Source organism: Miniopterus schreibersii (genome assembly GCF_964146895.1).
Source record: "Miniopterus schreibersii genome assembly, chromosome: 17".
In the NCBI taxonomy this organism is placed as follows: Eukaryota; Metazoa; Chordata; class Mammalia; order Chiroptera; family Miniopteridae; genus Miniopterus; species Miniopterus schreibersii.
The window spans coordinates 43,390,182-43,411,781 of NC_138117.1; the positions used below are offsets into that span (position 1 = coordinate 43,390,182).

The window sequence follows — 21,600 nt, forward strand, 5'->3', positions numbered from 1 at the left end:
ACAGGCATAGTGGCTACCGAGTGTTCTGCTCCGGTGTCTACCATAAAAGTCACGTTTTGGCCCCCAACATCCATCCTGACCTTGGGCTCATGGGGGCCGAGGGGTATCGGGCCCGATCCCTTTCAGTCAGAGTCTATGCCGACTAACCCAACAAGGTTGCCTTCTTGTGGCTCCCCTTGATATTTTCTAGGTTTCCGAGGTTTTCCTTTATTGGGACACTCATTTTTCCAGTGCCCAGTCTCCTTGCAATAGGCACACTGGTCCGCCACCAATGGGGTCCATCGATTTCCCCCCTTTGGCGGGTGAGTCTTCTTTTGCCCTCCCAATCCCTCCTCTCTGAGGGCCGCTTCTAGGAGGCTAACTTTCTTCTTCATCTTCTTCGTCTCCCGCAAAAACTCGAGGGGTCTGTTTTCCTTCAGGCTGAGCAACGAAGACCTCAGCCTCTCCCTGCCTATTGGTGCAGAACCGTACCCAAGGGGGGAGAGTCTGCGCTATTTCTAACCAGGAATCTATGTAAGGAAACTGGTCTGGGTTTCCAGGGTTTCCAGTGACAACTTGCCAGACCTGGCGGATTGTGGGGACATCCAAGATTCCCCCGAGGGCCAACCGACCCTGAAGGCGGTCCATTCAAGTTCGCACAAAGTGTGAAGTGTGCAGGGAGTCATTTTGATGCCATAGTCCCCGGAAAAGCCCTTCTCGAAGTTTTTCAGCATACGGTCTAGGACGGTGGGCTTTCCCTGAGGTCCTCCCATGGTCCCGTGTATGGTATCGGATACAGACAAAGGGTGGGGGGGTCCCCGGAGGGACCTTTCAGATGCCTGGCTGTCCGCTGCCTCGCCGCAACTTGGGCCGGCCTTGACTAAGGTGCACCCGTATAATCCCCGGGCCTGGTCAGCAAAGCTGAATCACCGTTACGTCGTTACAGCCGACTACGGACACGGATTGGAGCCCACTCAGATCCCGTGGCTATTGCCGTGGGACCACAGACACATTCACTCTCACAGTCACTCTCACAGTCATTCAGAGGTTGTCACATTCCCTCCCTGATTAACCTTACCTGGGGACCACTAGAGGTCCTTGGGAGGTGATCAGGCTCCCCTTCCACCCATTCGGGACACCTAACTCAGTCGGGCCCTGGGGCTTTGCCGTGTCCCACGCGTGGTCCTGGTCTGTCCCGCCTGGCCTCCTCGAGTCCGGTGGGGACTGTGGTGCGGGCGAGTGGAGGCAGCGGGCTGGGAGACTGCCAAGTCAGGGCAGGGCGCCTTCTCCTCTGCGACTCCTCCTCCTCGTCCGCCACCCAGCGCCCTCACGCAAACCGGTGGCTGCAAGGGGCCAGCGCGGCTGGGCTTCCCGGTCAGGGAACCAAAATGTTGTGGAACCGGAGACGCTCACCTTACGGAAAGACCAAGCGGCACTCGGAGGCTCGGGGTTCAGGAGGTTTATTTTACGCTGGCAGGCCCAGAGGAGTCCCAGTCCAAAGTCTGAGCCCCGAGCACAATCGAGCAGGGCGTTATACACCGTCCATGCTCCCGCCCACGTGGCAGCTACATCTTACTTAGGGCGGGGAAAAGCCCTTTCTGGTTTGGGGCTCACAGGATCATAGCAGGATGGCAAGGGGGGGCACTGTTGGCCATTTTAGAGACCGGGTTTTCCCTTATCATAACAACAAAAATGTCCAGAATGAACTTTAAGTAGCCTCTCAGGGCAAAGAAGCCAAGCCACACAGTTGCCATCAGGTTTTGCCTGCAATACCTATAGGTTTAGGTGAATTCCTGGAGTTTTTGAGGTCTCCCAAAATGTCTTGAGGTTCTTTCTTTGCCATTTCCCAGAAAATCAACCTTTATTCCTTACCTGGAAAGACAGTGATTGTGTACATTCCTTAGACTAGAACAGAATTAGGGAATCTACCTAAAGATTTCCCCGACTTCCTCCAGAGCCTTAATGGTTACAAAGAAATGTATTTTAACTGTTAGAGAATATGGGCCTGGTTATTCTGACCTTTCCTAATTAATATACCTACTGGCTTCTGGGAACAAAACAGAATTACTAAAGGGGGTTTGCTGGGAATCTCATGCAGAGGAGTCTGTTTTTATTGTAGAGAGCCAGGCCACCTTAAAAAGGGTTATAGAAGACAGAAGTGGGATTTAAGAAGAAAAAAGAAAGAAGGAAGACTAGAGTAGACTAAGGTTACTCTAAGGACAATGCGTTGGTGCTCCTCCTTCTCACTAATAGTTTAGGAGCAACTGAAATTACCACAAGAGGGGAAGCTACTAAGGCCCTTGCAGATCCTGGAGCTACTTTATAGGTTCTTAACCACACCCAACTGAGCTGCCTCCTCCCTCAGAGTAAAGCTTCTGCACAAATGGCAGAGAGATCTAATGAATGCCTGCTTTTTAATCAGAACCTGTTCCCTTCCAACTAAGCAATGTTGTAGGACAAAATATATATGTATTTTTACCCTGGCTTGAAGATATTTTCTCCATTGCTTTTCAGAGAGTGGAAGGGAGAGAGAGAAAATCAGTGTGAGGGAGACACATCGACTGGTTGCCTCCCATGTGCCCCAACCAGGGCCAGGACCAAGCCTGCAGCCGAGGTGCGTGCCCTTGGCCAGAATCCAACCCGGGGCCCTTCAGCCCATGGCCAACTCTCTAACCCCTGAGCCAAGCCAGCCAGGGCACATTATATTTTTTTAACCCTCAGCCAAGGATATGTTTTTTTTATTTTGGGGGGGGGGGAGAGAAACACTGATCTGTTGCCTCCCCTACACACCACAACCAGGGATCGAACCAACAACCTTATTGGTGTACAAGATGATGCTCCAACCAATTGAACCACCTAGCCAGGGTGACAATATATATTTTTGCTAATCAAATCTACCCCAATTCACCTAATAGGGTGAGATTTTCTTGAAATCAATGATACCCACATACCTTTGATGACTTTGTAAAAATTGATTGACCATATATGTGTTCGTTTCTTTCTGAATCCATATTTCTGTCCCGTTGATCTATATGTCTACCCATCCTCACGCCTAGAACCATGGTTTTGTGTACTAGCCTTGGAGCCAGACTCCGGATTGGGTGGCGCCTCCAGACTCACCCCTCTTTTTCAAAGCTGCCCTGGCTGTCTCAGCCCCTGTGCACTTTCATGGAGTTTTGAGTGATTTCTCTCTCATTTCTCCACAAATGCCAGCTGAGGTGGGCAGGCGGCACTGCAAGGAATGTGCAGATCAATTTGGGGAGAATTTAAACCCTAACGGTATTGAGTCTTCCCCTCAGTCTAGAACCGCACCCCTGTGCCTCCTCTTGGTGACTTTCCATCCCTGACCCCACTGTCCGCTTGGCTGTCAGTTCCCACTTGCCAACCCTCGCAGTGGTCCCCACACCCACCACAGAAGCCCTCTTGCCTAACAACTGTCACTGGATCTTCTCAACACTAGTTCCTGTGAGGGCAGGCTCCTGAGAAACAGGAATAAAGGACAGGACAGAGGGAAGAATTTGTAGGGACTATAAGGTGAAGTGGGGTGTGTGTGTGTGGGCTGCCACCCCTCTGCAGGGCCCCGGGGCCTGCGGAGTCCTGGATGCGGCACAGCTCTGTCGCGCCCAGCTGCGGACCTGTGGAACAGCGGGGCCTCAGGCTGTGCCTGCTGGAGCCAGGTGATAGGTGCTCAGCGGAGCTCAGCGCTCTCCTCCCTGCTCTAGGGCCTCCCAGACCACCGTTCCCACGGGAAAGTGGCCCCAAGCACTCAGAAGGAAAAGATTCAAAATTCAGTACTTGTGATCTGATCGCCTCCTCCCCCTGCCCTCCCTCCCTCCTTCTTTTCTTTCCCCCCACCCCCACCCCCTGGCCCTGAGCACGGTCCTCTCCCGGGTTCCTGCTCTGGGTCAGGTTCATGGTGTTTCTGCCACTGGACTTAGTTTCATCTCTAATCGTCCCAATGTCACCCCTTCTCTAGCTCCAATGATCTCTCCTCCCCCTCCTGCTCCCTCCTCCCCCTTGAAGCCCTCCCTGTTTCTCCACCGCCTCCAACGCCAGACCACTTCCCAGCCGCCCCTGAGGGAAGGCACCTCTCTGTCTCAGCCATCCGTGGGCTCCAATCTGCCCCCGTGTCCCCACGGCGAGAACCAGGCCCTGCCCCCCAGGGGCCTGTTACGGGAAGGAAAAGGTGCGGCAGGGCCGACGCGGGGCCGGCTGGGGAGGGGGCCGCGGGGAGGCCGTCCCTGGCCGCCGCCGCTCCAGGGGCTGGAGGCTGAGGCTGCCGCCCCCCGGGGCCCCAGGAGGCCCCCCTCGAGCAGGAGCTGAGGTGCAGCCAGAGGGCGGTGGGCACTGGAAGGAGGGGCAGGGAAAGACCGGGCCCAGGCGGGCGGGCCGCGGGGAGGGAGGTGCAGCCGGGGTGTCGGGCGCTCAGGGTGCAGCACCCCTCTCGGTTCCACCTCTCCACCCTCAGGCTGAGCCCTCCCGCGTCATGGAGAAACTGGCTCTAGTCCTGTGGGCTCTGCTGCTGGGCCAGGGTGCAGTCCTGGCCCGGCACGACCCTGCGGCTGCCCCCCAGGACCCTGCTGGCGGCACCACACGGGCAGGTAAGGGGTGCGCTGGGCGGCCCGGGAGCCGCGGGGCCCTGGGGTCTCCGGCCCGGCGCGCGCCTCGGGCTCTCTGCGCTGGTGCGCTGGGCACCCCGGCGCGCCCAGTCCTTCCAGCGGGGCCGGGGTCGCCCCGCAGATGTGAACCTGACCTGCTTCCGATGCTTCAGAGTCACCTCGGAGGCGCGCTGCAGGCCGGCCGCGTGCGCCCCGGCCGACCGCGTCTGCGTCTCCCACGCGGTCCTGTTCCCGCTCGGTGAGTCCCGGGAGCGCGGGCGGGGCGCAGCGTCTCCGGGACTGGCACTTGGCTGGATCCTTGGGCTCCTTGCAGGGATGGGGGCGAAGGGGGTGCCCTGGGACCTTCGGGCAGACAGCACCCCTCCAGCTCTCCCCCGCGCGGATTCTGAATCTGGGCTGCGTTTTCCCCCTCCTTTTGAAGGGCGATTTACCAAATGTCACTTCCCCAGGACCATCAGCAGGCCTGAGGCTCTGGGGTAACTGAATTTACCGGAGGGCTGGACGGGCGGAGGGACGGCTCCGGGAGCAGGGGCAGCCAGGCTACTCTGCGCCCAGGACCTGCTCGCCAGGCCACCCACCCACAGGGCTGGCTGTGGGCTCACTTGGTAGGAGTCCACTTCGAAAACAAGCCTTACAGGAGATTATAAACCCAGGCCTGAACACGTCCTGGAGCCCACCGAAATATCACTGGCAAACCACTACAAGTGTACAAATGTCAAGACATCCAGAGGTGGGCAGACCATCTATTCCTCCAGAATCCGTGATCATGGTTTGCTGGTGCTGGTTACATGGTGCCAGGTCCCTGGGGACCTGCCAGCAACAGCAGAGCTGCTTCCTCTCTGGCTGCAAGTCCCAGGGGCCAGGCTGGGCATCATTCTTAACTAATTTCCTGAATGCACCTCTCATCTCCCGCCCCCTGACTTTCCAGTACCCATGCCAGAAAGTGCAGGTTGCTCAATTATTGGGCTCCCTGGAGATAAATCCATAAGTGGAAGGGCCCATGAGAAATGCAGGCACAGTTAAGGTTGTGGCCTTGCTGTGGAGGTGGCCTCTGTCTCCGTGGCACTGGCAGACAGGGCTGTCCACCCCTATGGCCAATATCACACCAGTGTCATGGGTAACATGCTCCTTCCACCTTTACCTTTCTGTTAAAACTCAAGGTGGACTTGTACCAGCATGGAGGCCCCGCCCCTCCTCCTGGTCCTGAACGGTCTCCACAGGATGCCTGTCTCTGAGGGCATGCCTTTGGAAGCACCCCCTGTCCTTATTGAGAGAAGGAATTTGCTGATGGCTGACAGGGGCACAAGCTCTTTGACTAAGTATCTGCACCTTTCCCCCTCCGGTTTTGTTTTCTTTACCTGTGGTCCCACGGGAGTTTTCAGTTACAGCTTCTCAGCCTAAATGGCGGTGGCTGGAGGCTGTGTCATGGTGCTTCCTAAGAGTGGGGACTCTGGGATTCAGGAGGGCTCTCTTCAGACCCTTTGCCTGACCCTCACCTTTGCCTGACCCTCACCTTTGCCTGGAGATCTCCACCCTGAGCCTTGGGGAGGGGAGGCAGCTACTCAAGGTCGGGCCTTGGGGGGCTTCTGGAGGAAGTGTCCTGCCTCTTGCCTGCCTTCAGGTGAGCCCAGAGCCCAAACCACAGCAGCATCCTCTGTAGCCTGAGAAGAGATGTCATAATGAATTACCATACAATACAGTAATTCAGCGAAACAAACATAACATGATACAATGTAATAGCAGTGGATTCCACCCAAGGTGGTCTCTCCTACTATAGTTTGGGTTGTTTTGAGTGTTTTGCTTCCCCCAATGGTTCCTTCAAAGTCTCTGCCATGTCCTTAAAGGAGCAGTGGGGAGATCCCAACTGAGCCCAGGCTGAGCACACAGCTGGGTCTCTGTGGCCCCCATCCTGTCCTCTGCTTCTCTCTCAAAGCTGGCTGGGGTGGCCAGGGCCATGAATGGTTTCAGGGAAGAACCCCCAGCAGGACCAGTAGTCCTGGGTCCTGTCTTTGCTGTGACTTTAAGGTGACAGCCATGGACAGCTTGGACAGCCATGTTGCTGTGCTCCACAGGACTGGCCTGTGAAAGCGTCAGGAGGAACTGTCTGGTAGTGCTTGTGGGGACAGCTCTTCTCTGATTCCAAGGGCACTGGCCATGTGGACAGCACACCTGCTGGCTCCCCCTGAGTCCTCCTTCCTGGAGGCCAGGGGCCACCTGCCCTCTCTCTTCTGCAGGATCAGGGATGAATGTTTTGCTCAGTAAGCGCTGTGCCCCCCGATGCCCCAACACCAACATGGTATATGAGTGGCTGTCGGGCCACCGGCTGCTCAGGAGGATCATCAGGCAGTGCTGCACTGGGAGTTTCTGCAACACGGCGCCCCCCACCCCAGGGGGTCCCTGGCCCCTGCCAGGGGGGCTGCTGCTTCCACTGGGCCTCAGCCTCCTCAAGGCCCTGCTGTGAGTGTCTTCCCTTCAGCCCTGCAGGCTCAACCTGTCTTCCTGCCCAAGCCTTGGTCCTGTCTCCCTCTCTTTTTGACACTGGGTGGGACATTTGCCTTTGAGGTAGTGGGAAGGGTGCCATTGCCTCCATCCAGGACCAGGCTACTTCTTCCATCCTTCTTTCTGCCTACATAGCCTGGAGAATTTAGCCCTTGGAGGAGAATGAACCATCCCTAGTTTAGGGTAACGGCTCCCTGTATAATGTTCCTTGCCCTGAACAGACTGCCCAGGGCTGGTGAGGGACAAGAATAGCCTGGGCAAGGCCAGATGGTGGCTGCAGCTTGCTCTGTCTCCTTGGCCAGCTCCTCCTCCATCCTGGCCACCTCTGTCCAAGGAGGCCCAGGCAGATTTATGCCATGGGTGTCACCCAGGCATTGGGACCACGACCTTCACTCCTTCCAGAGGCAATAAACTTATTGTTCAACCTCACCCCCTCTAGCTCCTTCTACCATCTCCACCCACTGTGCCCAAACCACATCCTTCTGGCCCAACTCTCAGCAGACCTCTGTGGTCATGTGCCGTTCATGCCTGGATCTTGGTTGCATCTGGACAAAACCATCCAGCTGGGCTTTGGGCAGCCAAGCTCAGGCATAACCCCTGCATTCTGGGCCCATCACGGGGCAAGCAGGAGTCACAGTCTCAGGTCAGGTTCTCAGAAGGACCAGCTGGCCTCCGTGTGGAGGAGGAAGGGGGACTGGAGGGTTTGGGGCACATGGTGGGGGTAGGTGGGGCCCATCTAGGGTGATGGGATGCAGAGACCCTGGGAGGGGATGGTGGGGCCTATGGAACCCATGTTTGGTGTGCAGCCTGGTTGAAGGCAGTGAAGGCTGATGGAAGGGCTGGAGGTGCCCATGACGGCCCTGCACCTGGCCTGGGGTGGACCACCTTGGTGAGGGACACAGGTGAGGACCAGGTCGGGACAGGTGAAGCTAAGGACCAGCTCACGGCTGTCCAGGCTGAGCTGGGTCACCCATGGAACATCCTGGAGAACAGAAAGACAGAGGACAAGGCAGAGAGTAGGGCCCTCAGCATAGTGGACGAGCAGGGGTGTCTGAATGAGCTCTGGAGGTGCAGTGAGCACCAAACTGTAAAGGTGTCTTGAGACCAAAAACCTTAGCGGGTAACTTTGTAGATTATAGAAGGATTTATTGTTGGGTAGTTACTTCCAGGGATGGAGCAGAGGCGACCCAGCACTCTGCACAGGTCACCTCCCATACACAGCAATGGTTACATAAATGCTTTGCAGTAGCTGACTTACTGGTGATTGACAAGGCAGAGAGTGCAGGGTAGGCCAGGAACTCACCTTCCTTCTGGTGGTCTTATGGCAGATAAGTGCATAGAATTGATGCCAACACCAGTTTGATATTTGTCTCAGTTGTTCTGCCTTTTGCACCGTTCCTGACAGGAACCTGCATTGGTTACATGGCATAGGCTTACAGAACCTAGCTAATCATTATCTATGAGGCCTGTGTCTGCTGGCTGGGACCAGTCAGGTTAGTCAGAGTTGAAGCTTGAATAGAGAGAGAGCGGGGTCCACAAAGATGGAGTCAGTCTGTTCACATCAACATCTATGCAGTGGGGCAGGTGGCATGTCCCCAGCACGCAGGAGGGCTGGATCCACACACCTGCTAGCCACTCCCATCTCCTCAGGCCACCCATTCTTGAGTCCCCCTACATGCACACCTCTCCCCAGGGTCTGCACACCTGCCCCCCCCACAATTGCACACCTACCCCCAATCTCCTACTCGCCACCATTCCCCCCATGGACTGAGGTGGGTTGGCTGCCCCTCAGTGTCCCACCTTTGCAGTTCAGTGCGGTCCTGGACCTTGGCTCCCTCTGTGCCAAAGAGACTTCTGGGGTTGCCTGCAGCCCTGAATTCCTGGCTTGAAGCAGGACCTCTCTTCCCTTCACTATGATTGTGAATTTTCATGCTGAATTTAAGTGCTCCTTGGTCCCCTGGACTGGCTAGGAAGGCCTGTCACCATCTACTGTTACTGTTTCTCCACACAGGACATCAGGAATTTCTGGTGGCCTAAGCTTTAGTCAGTGCTGAGGGGAAAGGATCACGTGGTGGAGGGACAAGGGGTTAGGGGTCTTCCCTTAGAGCTGTGCTCTCCAATCAGAATAGCTGTGATCCCAAGAGGATGAGCTAAGGCCCATTGATGTTTTTCTCTCTTCATCTTCCCACCTCCTGTGGCTGCAGGAGTGGGGAGAATGCCACACTGTGGACTAGCTAAGCTCCAGATTTCTGACTAGATAACAAAAAGAGGAGCCCCAGGTAACTGGAAAGTCCTGGAGGAAGTACAGAGCTTGGGAAAGAAACTCCATAAGGAGTTTTTGAAAAGCCAGGCTCACTCCTGAGCTGTGCATACATGGATTTGGCCCTGAACAACACAGACTATAAGAACTGAACTATAACCTCTACCTAGGTATTGGGTTGGCCACTGGGTGCCTGAACACTGCAAAGCCTCTAAAAACTGAACTGACATAGAAGCCACAACCCACAGAAGGTTGATCTGCACTTTCAGCATAAACCGAACCACTCTTCACAAGATGGAAAGGAGACTTGGTGTCTCAGAACATAATATTCCAGGATAGAAACCAAAGTTACTCTGTACACAGAAGATAAGAAAAAATAAAACTATAAATTTAAGAAGCCAAATGAATACAGCATAGGAAAATCCAAATGAATACATGCTCAGACATATCATAATCAAACTGCTTGAGTACATGATGTCACAAGTCAGGATTCTCACTGTGGGAGAAAGGAGATAAAAAATATGGAAGGAGAAGGAATTACGTGATATGATGGTGACTGGAAAGAGGTATGAGTAAGTATACATATGCTTGGAAAGAAGCATCCAACAGCAAAAAAGCAAGCATTGGCCCATTTCCTTCTCAAAGGAATCTAAACTTGAAAAAATAAAAAATAAAAAGTTCATCCCAGGGTATGGATAGGAGAAAGAGAGTAAAATGCATTAGAACTCCAACCGTTCAGTATAGAGAGAAGGGTAGAAACAAACAATCAACATTTGGCAAAAATCCACGGTAATAGTTGTTTCAGGAAAGAAGTCAGCTTCACTTGTCCTGTGATGTGCTGAGAACACAACCACATTTAGGTGGCATTTTTCCAAAACGCTTAAGCTGAAAGGAATCATGAATAAACAGCAAGCCCAAATGATAAGACTTCCTACAAAATAGTTGGCCATTACTCTTCAGAAGTGTCAAGGTCATGAAAGAAATCAAGACAAACAACTAGTTCCAGGTTGGAGGGGACTAAGAAGGCAAGGTAACCACGTTCTAAGCAGAATATTGTCTTTAGTCTTCAACTGGAGGGCAGACTAGAGAAAGGCATTGGGGGGACAGCTGGTGAAATCAGAAGATCTGTAGGTTAGATAATAGTCATATCAATGTTAACGTTGTGACCTTGATCATTATAGTATAGTTATGTAAGGTGTTAAACTTTGGGAAATCTGTGTAAAGGAGTTACACAGAACAGTTCTTGCACTTGTTTGCAACCTTTTAAAGATTTGAAATTATTTCAAAATGAAAATCTTAGACTGAGTCTCTAAGCAGAATATTGTCTTTAGTCTTCCTTCATATAAGTTCTGAAGGATATAAATTTTGTCCAAACCACCACCCTTCACTGCACCCCAAACATTTCGAGAAGTGGTGTTTTTATCTGTTGTAGGTATTTTTTTTTAATATGAAAGTTACTCTCTTTTTTTTTTTTTAAATATGTCTTTATTGATTTCAGAGAGAGGAAAGGAGAGGGAGAGAGAGAGAAACATCAATGATGAGAGAGTCATTGAGTGGCTGCCTCCGACTGGGGATTGAGCCCGCAACCCAGGCATGTGCCCTGACCAGGAATTGAACCCCGATTGCCTGGATCCTAGGTCGACACTCAACCGCTGAGCCACGCCCGGCCGGGTGAAAGTTACTCTCTTTTTAAAGACTGTGTTAATTTGAAATGTGCTGCTTTTTAATTTTTACATGTAAAAAAAAATGTGTTCATCTTTTCTTTGACTTCTAACTTAATTGTATCTAAGTCAGACAATATGGCCCCGAAATGTGAGATAAAGACTTTTGAGAAATGATAAAATCTGGACACTTTGAACAAAATCAAAGACCAGAAAGTCTTGTTCATGTTTCGGTTGAATGTCCGAATGCCAGGGGCCTGAGTGCTGAATCACTTTCACGGGGGGGGGGGGGGGGGGGTGCCCGAGGGGGGCGGGCAGGGGGCTGCCCCCCAGGGTGGAGCTTGTTTGCTCCTCCGAATACACCAGGTGTGGGCGTGGGTGGACCGCGGAGAACGCGTGGCCTGTGCCGTCGGGCCCCCGGGCCTGGCCGCGGAGGGTCGGGAGCGTACGAGCGCCAGGACGACCCAGGGGCCCCCGGCGGCGCCCCGCAGCGGAGCCCGCCCTCACGGACGCGCTGTTGGCAGTAGACCGCGCTCCCGCACTGAGCGAGCTCTGCCCATGTTGGGTGGCACAGCATGGACGCCGGGAAGGGTAGGACTGCCCCACCCCCAGAAGTTCGAGAGGGATTTTAGGGTTTGGTCTTGGGGCCAAATCAGACGGAAAGAGTGTTCCTGGAAGCACATGGGAGGACTTGCTATCCCAGGTACGAACAGCAGAGGGCGCCCTCTCCCACGAGACCGGCCTCCGGGGCGGGCGCTGGGGCGCGGAGCGAGCTGTGACGTCTGAGGGCGCCCCCGACGTGCCTCTAAGGTCAGTGGCCAGCCTGGCGGTGGGGTATTGGACACTACGGGGAGACCGAGGCAGGGAAGGGCATCGCTGGTCAGTGCGGCCTCCGTCGTGGTTCTCTGATGACCCGAGAGCCGCTCTCGTACGACTGGCCGCGCCGAGCTCCCGGCCCCGCGGGGCGGACGCCAGCGCCCAGCGTCCACGCCCGCCTCTGAAGGCCGCGCCTGCGGACGCCCACTGCAGCCCCGGAAACGCCCGGCCCGGGCCCGAGGACCGCGGGCTGGCGGGGCGCCCGGCCCGGTTCCGGGCGCGGGGCTCGCGCCAGGTTCCCGGCCGCTGCGCGCCGACGGAACGGAGGCTGCCGCCCCCGGGGTCCCGGAGCAAACGTAGGTCTGACCCCGCCCCCAGCTGTGCGGAGTGACAAAGTTCATGAAGTTGCTGACAGAGGAAGTGAAAACGAAAACCAAAGAGTGCGCCCGCCGGCGCTGGGCGGCCAGCACCGGGCGGCCGCTGGGTGCCCCGCCGTGCGGGCCTGCGCGGGGGCAGCCGCCGTCGGAGGTTCCCTCCCGCACACCCTCCCTCCCTCCCGCTCTCTAAAAATCAGACGCCCTCGGGGAGGACTGAAAACACGCGCAGGCCGGTGCCCACACCACCAGGAGGCTGCCCCGAACCCGGGGTCGGTGCGACGCCTTCGAGGCTGGTCAGCGAGGAAAGACGTGCACTTGGGCTTTGAAAACTCACGCACACGACTAAGTGCTGTGTGGACGCGGAGCCCGCCGCGAGCCGCTGCAGCTGCGCGCGAGCTGTGGGGCCCAGGCAGCCGCCGCGTCGCGGGAGCCCCCACGGGAGCCGCGTGCCCTCTCGGGCGTGTGGGCCCGGGGTTCCACCCCCAAGCTCCCCGCTTCTCACAGGAAATTCTGACCATCTTCCAGCAACTGTCAAGAAACCTGAGAGAGCGGAGGACGTTTCCCCCGTCAGGAAGAGGCCGCGTCAGCTGCTCCACGCCCACCCGAGGGCGGCAAGCGGAGCCCCGAGAGCTCGCCCCCGGCTCCCCACCACCGGTCCCGAGCCCAGCTGTCTTAAGCCGGTATTTCGAAGGACTCTCCTTGGCTGCAAATAAAGTCACCTCCCATGTTTTGAGGTTAGTTCTGTTCTTCGAAGTCACCACAGGCACTGAATTATCCAGCGATGGACGCAGGGGAGGTCCCTGCTAGCCTAGGGCCATGTTTTCACCAAAGAGTCAATACATAAATATTTGCAAACTACACATCTGGTAAAGGGTTGATATCCAAATATATAAGAAACTAACACAACTCAATAGCAAAATAATAATAATCCAATTTTGAAATGGGCGAAGGATCTGAGTAGAAGATACTCAAATAGCCCACAGAACCTGAAAGGAGCTTAGCATCGCTAGTCACTGGGGAGCGCTGACCACAACCCGCGAGCGCCCCCTCGCCCAGCCGCTCTTGCGCTGAGCGTCGGCCGGCACCGAAACGCTGCTGGTTGGGTTCCCGTCGGGGCGCAGGCCGGGTTCCGGGCTCAGTCCCAGGAGGGGGCGTGCAGGAGGCAGCCATCAGTTTCTTTCTCCCCTCTCCTTCCTCTCTCTAAACAGCGATGAAGCTCGTTTAGGGGAAAAGGCGAGGACGAAGTAAGTGTCGGCGCGGGCGCGGCCGCGGGCGCTGGTGAAGGGGCGCTCCGGCACTGTGGGTGCGGGCGCTAGCGAAGGGGCGCTCCGGGCACTGTGGGCGCGAGCGCGGGCGGAGGGGCGCCCCGGGCACTGTGGGCTCGGGCGCCGGAGCGGGAGGAGGAGAGCTCCGGGCACTGTGGGCGCGGGCGCGCTGGAGCCACGGAAAGCAGGACGGACTTTCCTCAAAAAGATTAGAAACAGAACTACCAGGTAGATCAGCAATTCCACCTGGGTGTTTACCCAACGGAAATGAAAACACCATGTCAAAGAGATCTCTGCGCCCCATGTTCATAGCAGCGGCATTTAAACCACCAACACCACCCGGGAATATTACTGCCGCTCCGCCACACTGGAAGGAAGCCATTTGCGACAGCATGGACGGAACTCGAGGGTGTTGCTCTAAGTGAAATAAGTCAGACAGATAAAGACAAATACTGTATGCTCACTTATACCTGGAACCAAAAAAATCATAGAAACAGATCAGTTTGGTGGTTGGCAGAAGCGAGGGCTGGAGGGTGGGTGAAATGGCGAAGGTGCAGACTTCCAGTAATGAACTGGGCAAGTGCAGGGCCCTGAGGCACAGCATCATGAGTTCGGCTAATGACACTGCGCTGTATACTTGGAAGTTGCTAAGAGGGTAGATTTTAAATGTTCTCATCGCAAGGGGGGAAAAATGTGTAACTATGTTAAGTGATGGATGTTACTAAACTTACTGTGGTGGCCATTTCACAATATATACATGTATCAGTTCAATGTGCTGTACCCCTTCAATGTATACAATGTTATATGTCATGTATCTCAATAAAACTGGAAACAAAAGCAACCTTGTTTTATGTGTGTTTTTGTTTAAAGACACATTACTTAGTTACATTGTAGCTTCAGGAGCCTTGAGCTCAGCCAACAGCACTAGAACTGGAGCCTGAATGAAGCTCATCAAACACCCATATTTCTCCATTAGACACATTCCAGCCTCCCCTGCTTAGGAAACTAGACAGCACTTTAGCCCTATGCCTGGGGGCTATTTTAACCAGCAAAATAACATACAAAAAGCACAAAAATGTGGCTCCAAATAGACCATGAAAAGCACACTTGCCTGCAGTAGAAAGCATCTCCTTGTTCAGGCTCAGCTGGGAACATGTGTGTTGGGTGACTCAATTTTTTTGCCACTCTACCCATGTTCTCAGGTGGCCATGAAAGCCAGGGCAGGGGTTGGTCCAAGAGGGAGGCAGTGGGCATGTGATTGCAGGCAGAGTCAAAATATCTGAGGAATGAGGGAGTGTGGTGAGAGTGAGGTGGGAGGGGAACCAGTGGGGACAGGAAGGTGCCTGTCCCTATAACTTAGCTGGGCCCTCTCATCACAGGGGCTATGCTTTGACCCTGAGGGCATCCTGGGCACTGTGGAGCCAGGTACGGCCACTGCAGGGCAGGGTGGACAGGTCAGAGCGGGGAGGCAAGGTCTGATGGCCCCCCCAAGTGCTGCTGCTCAAGGGCAGGTGTGTGTGCGCAGGTTTTTGACCAGCACAGTTTCTACCTTGTGCATGTAGAATATATTGCTGTGCATTCAGGGAGTGGTGTGCCCACAGGTGACAAGCGTGTGCTCTCAGTGGTGAGCCTCTGCTTCCTAAAGCACCTCGTGTCCCCCTCAATCTTAAGATTGGCTCTGAGCTGGGGGGGGGGGGTGCTGAGATGTATGCCACAGAGAGATGATGGATGAGGCTGTGACCAGGATTGGTTCAGGGAAGGTGTGACAAGGAGCTGATTCTAGAAATGATGGATCTCCAGGTGTTGCCACAGACATTTAGGGTCATAGTGCACAGGGCACTGAGGCCACACACCCTCTGCACTGCCCTGAGCCCTCCTGTTCCACCACCATCTCACACACCCACACACTCATGCACGCTCACACACCTGCCCAGCCCAGAAGGGTTCCCCACACCCTCATTTCAGAGTCCTGCCTGCTCCCCTGGCTACCTTTCTTCCCATTTGTTCCTGGAGGATGCTCCTGGGACTCCAAATCTGGCCTCTTTCCCACCTGCTTGCTGCCCCAGTTCTCTAAGTGGCTGTTTATTGCAGTTGTCAGCAGATCAAAAGTGTGAACAATCTTGTGAGGCTCCATGGAAGTGGAACTGTGAGCAGGCAGGGTTTTCTCAAACCAAAGGAGATATTCTGGAACAGTGGGGTCCAGCCAGAATGGGGAGTGGATTCAGAGGGAGCATCAGGGAGTCAGAGGGATACCTGTCCCCAAGGCACATGGCACACCAAGGGCCACAGGCGTTACTAGAACATCACGAAAGTGAGAAACACACTTAGATTACATGGGAGATATTGTGGTTCAAGGGTGTTATACCCAGCAAAACTGACAAGCTGTTTTCAACCTCAGTGAAATTGGGGAATTTTGTTCCCATGAGTCCTTCCTGGGGAATCTACAGGAGAAAATACTGCAGAGAATGGGTAGGAGTGGTGTGAATGTGCTTGGAGGGAGCTAAAATAATACGTAGTGACCCTGCTCCAACAACATAGACACAGCACAACCACAGAAATGCAAAGGGAATGCAAAAATGAACTTTGAATGTTCTCAGTAGTTAGATTGTGGGCAATGGCTTTAGTATTGCTACTTTGAGACTATTGTGTCTATGATACAGGATAAAATAAATGAGTAATTATGAGATACCTAAATTCTAAAAACTCCTAATTTTACTTCCTCCTGTGTCCCAGGATTCTCAGTGTGGAAGATGAAATATAAAAGCAGAATGTGACCTTATTTGGAAATGGGGTCTTTGCAGGAGGAATTAAGGTAAAGACTGAGGTGAGAACATCCTGTATTAGGTCCTAAGTCCAATGGAATGTTGTTGTAAGAGATAGAAAAGAACTCACAGAGTCTCAGGGGGAAGGAGGCCACATGAAGATGAAGGCAGAGGTTGGAGGGATGCGGCCACAAGGTAAGGAACACCAGGAGCCCCCAGAAGCTTGAAGGGATGGGGAATGACCTGTCTCTGGAGCCCTCAGAGGGATCTTGGCCCTGCCGACACCTTGATTTCAACTTCTGGACTCCAGAATTATGGGAAAATAAATTTCTGTTGTTTCAAGCCCTCTCATTTGTGGTCATTTGTTACAGCAGCCCCAGGAAGCTCATACAACAAGCATCACTATGGCTGGACCTCAGACATCACTGTCCTGAGCCCACCACAGGGTGACTTGTCCTCATACCCATGGTCCCTGCTCCTCCCCAGGGCCCATTCTGTGATCCATACTGCAAAACCCTGCTCTCCTCCTCCCTGGAGGTGACATGTGAGGGGGTGGGTGGATGGATGGATGGATGGATGGATAGATGATAGATAGATAGATAGATAGATAGATAGATAGATAGATAGATATAGATAGATTAGATAGATAGATAGATAGATAGATAGATGATAGATAGATAGATAGATAGATGATAGATAGATATAGATATAGACAGATAGAGATGATGCTAGATAGATAGATGATAGATGATAGATGATAGATAGATGATAGATGATAGATAGATAGATAGATAGATGATTGATAGATGATAGATAGATGATTGATAGATAGATGATAGATAGAGATAGATAGATAGATAGATAGATGATAGATAGATAGATAGATGATTGATAGATGATAGATAGATGATAGATAGATAGATAGATAGATAGATAGATAGATAGATAGATAGATAGATGATAGATAGATAGATGATTGATAGATAGATGATTGATAGATAGATGATAGATAGATAGATAGATAGATAGATAGAGATAGATGATAGATAGATAGATAGATAGATAGATAGATAGATAGATAGATAGATAGATAGATATAGATAGATAGATATAGACAGATAGATAGATAGATAGATAGATGATAGATAGATAGATGATAGATAGATATAGATATAGACAGATAGATAGAGATGATGCTAGATAGATAGATGATAGATGATAGATGATAGATAGATGATAGATGATAGATAGATAGATAGATATAGATGATTGATAGATGATAGATGATTGATAGATAGATGATAGATGATAGATAGATAGATAGATAGATAGATAGATAGATAGATAGATGATTGATAGATGATAGATAGATGATAGATAGATAGATAGATAGATAGATAGATAGATAGATAGATAGATAGATGATTGATAGATAGATGATTGATAGATAGATGATAGATGATAGATAGATAGATAGATAGATAGATAGATAGATAGATAGATAGATATAGATAGATGATAGATAGATAGATAGATAGATAGATAGATAGATAGATAGATAGATGATAGATAGATAGATAGATAGATAGATAGATAGATAGATAGATAGATAGATGATAGATATAGATGATAAAGAATGAGAGATAAGTGGATAAGATAGGTAGAGGACAGACAATATAGTGTTTTATTGTCTATAAAGCTGTAATTTTTCTATCACAGTTACATGCAACAACAGAATAAAGAACTTTATGTGTGGGTACCAGCTGTGTGTAGTCTGTCGAGACTTGTCCACTCAGTCCCATTGCTGGCATTCTTCCACACTCTTTTGTGACACTGTGGCTCCTTTGTTGCAGCTGCTACTAGAAATGGAATGTTGGGCCTGAACGGAGGGCTCTGCGAAAACTCTGGGGGATCTGAAGGCACGGTAACCATGGTGATTCCTGCGTGGTGCACTGGGGACAGTCACCAAGAACAGCTTAATTTGATTAGCTAATTGCAAGTCTCCTACTCAGCCTCTGACACAACAGCTCTCCCCTCGAGGCCTCCCCTGTATCAAGACTCCAGATCGTGTCACCTCACAAAGGTGAACGCTTGTCTTTCTGTCCATCTTGAAATCTGTCCATCTCCTTGCCCGGCTGGGGCAAACATGTTCCTCGGGTCCCCAAGTTAGGGAAGGAGGGCTCAGGATGGATGGAGCAGGGACCTGGCACTTCCCTTAAGAACAGGAAGCTCTGGGGAGGTGGAAAGAAGGGGATTGACAGGAAATGCTGACCCTGGGGGCCCCAGCCCTCAGAAGGGGCTCCTTCCCACCATTCCCAGCCCCCCGCACACACTGTTCCTGTGTGGTCAGCACGCATTCAGGAAAACCTCTTCTCACTAACTTGTGATTCAACACTTATCTGTCTCTCACCCCTCACCTATTTCATTTTTATTACATTCATTCATTCAAAATTACTGCCTGCCTGCTGGGGGCTGGCCTGAGAAACCTGGTTCCAGGGGTCTCTGTCCAGAGCTGAGGCCAGGGTCCCTGCTCCAAAAGAGCAACTGCCCACTTGCAGCTCACCTGAAAGAGTGGGGGTGGGGGGACAGGGTGGCACTGAAAGGTTGCTGGTTCAATTCCTGGTTGGTTTTGGACTTGATCCCCAGTAGGGGGCATGCAGGAGACAGCCAATCAATGTTTCTCTCTCAGCAATGTTTCTTCCTCTCCCTCTCCCTTCCTCTCTCTCTCTAAAAATCAATAAAAAACATCTTTTTTTCAAAATTAAGTAAGCAACAAACATATTGGGAAAGGAGAGTCAAAATTGCCTTCCTCTGTAGGTTATCTGGTTATATGCCTTGAAATCTAAGAGACTTTGTTGATAACAGAATTAGGAGGAGATGAGTTGAGAAGCAAGGAGCTCTCCCTTGCTCTGGCGGTGGTGCAGTTTGTGGCTGCCTCAGCACCTCAGCACCCTCTGCAGATCTTTTACAGTTCCTGCATCACAGACCCCATTTTTCTGGAATTCAGAAACTCCATTCTGCAGTCTCCTAGCTCCTAGGGTTTGTTACCTGGTTTCAATTCTGCCAGGGAGACACATCCAGACACCAACAACAGGAGCCATGGAGGGGCAAGAGGCAGTGCCCAGTCTGCCAGCCCTCCTGCCTGGAGCAGCTCCTCTCGTCCTCCCAGCAGAGACCCTCATGAAAGCCTCCTGCTGACCAACTCAGGGACCCAGCTGATACACCTGAGCATGTGAGCACAGCCCCCACTCTCAGGTGAACAAGGTAACTTTACTCTTTCTATACCCATTTTTCTCTCTAGACCCATCCTACCAGGCTGGCAGAAACTTGACATATTGGTCGATGAAGAATACATCTTTTCCCCCCCAGAGTTGTGTCCAGTCAAGGGGCCACAGTACAGTGTGGTGGCCTGAGGCTATGTATGGCTCACCTGCCAGGACCACCCTCACCCATTACCATGCTGAGGTTTTGCTCCTCAGGACCCACCCACCCTCCACTCCTTCCAACCCCTCTCCCCACTCAGCCCAGTGGATCTCTTCTAGGTTTGAGGGAGGCCCCTCCCTCCCACTTCATCTAGAAGTGTTTTGAGTGGCTTCTCTGAAGACTTGCTCCTTCTGCCTTGGAATTTGTATCAGAGATGCCCTGTCACAGTGGGCTGAGGCTCCAGCAGTCAAGCACTCCACCCGTCATCTGCCCTGTCCATTCCTCAATCCCTCCTTAGTCGTCCTGCTTCAGTAGGACCTGGGGGGGGGGGGGGGGAGAGACAGGCACTGCTGGGAAGAATGCCATGAAGAAAATGAAGGGCATCAGGCCACACACCAGAAAGGACTAATTCCATCTAAAAAGGAAAGGGAGGAATCCCACTTATGGCACCACAAAACTATCAACTAGCAATAAACATATTAATGAAGACACAAGACGTACACAAAGAAAATTAAATTGTACAGAGGAACATTATCAGGAGGCTAAATAAATGATGGGCGACATTGTGTTTCAAAGGGGGAGACTTACAACAGTGAAGACAGCGTCCTTTCCCAACTTCATACCCAATGAGTGAAATTCCAATCAAAAGTCTAAGAGCATTATTCTGGAACTGGACAAACAAATTCTACAGTTCATCTGTAAGAATAAATTGTGAGAAGTAACAACAATCATTTAAAAAGAAGAGCATGGGCTTTGCAGAAGCTGTCACCTTGGAACCCCCCTTGACCAGCCATGGTGAACCCCACCATGTTCTTTGACATTGCAAGCTTGATCCGAGTCTCCTTTGAGCTGTTTGCAAAGTCTTAAAGACAGCAGAAAATTCTCGTGCTCTGAGCACTGGGGAGAAAGAATCTGGCTATGAAGGTTCCTGCTTTAACAGAATCACTCCGGGATTTGTGTGCCAGGTGGTGACCTCGCAGCCATGATGGCACAGGCACAAGTTCATCTATAGGGAGAAATTGATGATGGGAATTTCATCCTGAAGCTCACTGGTCCTGGCATCTCATCCATGGCAAATGCTGAACCCTGTTTCATCTGCATTGCAAGCCTGAGTGGTCGGACGGCAAGCATGTGGTCTTCAGTCAGGTGAGAGACGACAGGGACATTGTGCAGCCATGAAGCATTGTGAGTCCAGGCTGGCAAGACCAGCAAGAAGATCACTGCTGACTATGGACAACGCTAATAAACTTGACTGTGTTTTATCTTAACCAGCAGACCATCCCCTCTGTAGCTCAGGAGAGCACCCTCCACCCCATCTGCCTGGAATGTTCCATAGTCTTCACGCTCTCGCCACAGTTCGTTGGGTTCCGCATTCTCCTTACCCCTCCAAGTCCAGCTGGATCACAGGGTTAAGTTTATGATTATGAAACAGAAGCTAAACAACTGTCATAACAAAGAGAATCTGGGTTCCGCATTCTCCTTACCCCTCCAAGTCCAGCTGGATCACAGGGTTAAGTTTATGATTATGAAACAAAAGCTAAACAACTGTCATAACAAAGAGAAGGAGGGGTGCAAGGCTGGCACTCGCCTACTAGGTGTCAAACCTGCTGTAAATCTGCAGAATCGAAACAGCACGGCAGGCACCCTGTGGCAAAGTGCCCGGTGGGATCCCTCCCGGCTGTGGATCAGAAACATGCAGACATGTGAGGGAACACATTCTACCATCAAGATGACACTTCAAGCCAACGGGGAAAGGACTATATACATAATCAATGGCATTGAGAAAATTCGCCATTTCTCTGGGAAAAGTCTCTGCCTCCTGCCACATCCTAAACTCTGGGTGGACTGGATATCTGAATGTAGTCACTACATTTGTAACAATGTTAGAAGAAAATATAGAGACTATTTTCATAAGTTAAGGGCAGAGGTGTTTCTCCGA

General features: G+C 52.0%; 1 protein-coding gene across 1 annotated transcript; it reads left to right on the forward strand.

The window, feature by feature from the left end:
- Positions 1-4,465: 4,465 nt before the first annotated feature.
- Positions 4,466-7,059, forward strand: LY6L (lymphocyte antigen 6 family member L; the record flags this gene model as incomplete). Its single annotated transcript, XM_081116917.1, has 3 exons — positions 4,466-4,580; positions 4,720-4,836; positions 6,833-7,059. 3 exons carry the CDS (start codon positions 4,466-4,468, stop codon positions 7,057-7,059), a joined length of 459 nt encoding a protein of 152 aa, XP_080973043.1.
- Between the last annotated feature and the right edge of the window lie 14,541 nt (positions 7,060-21,600).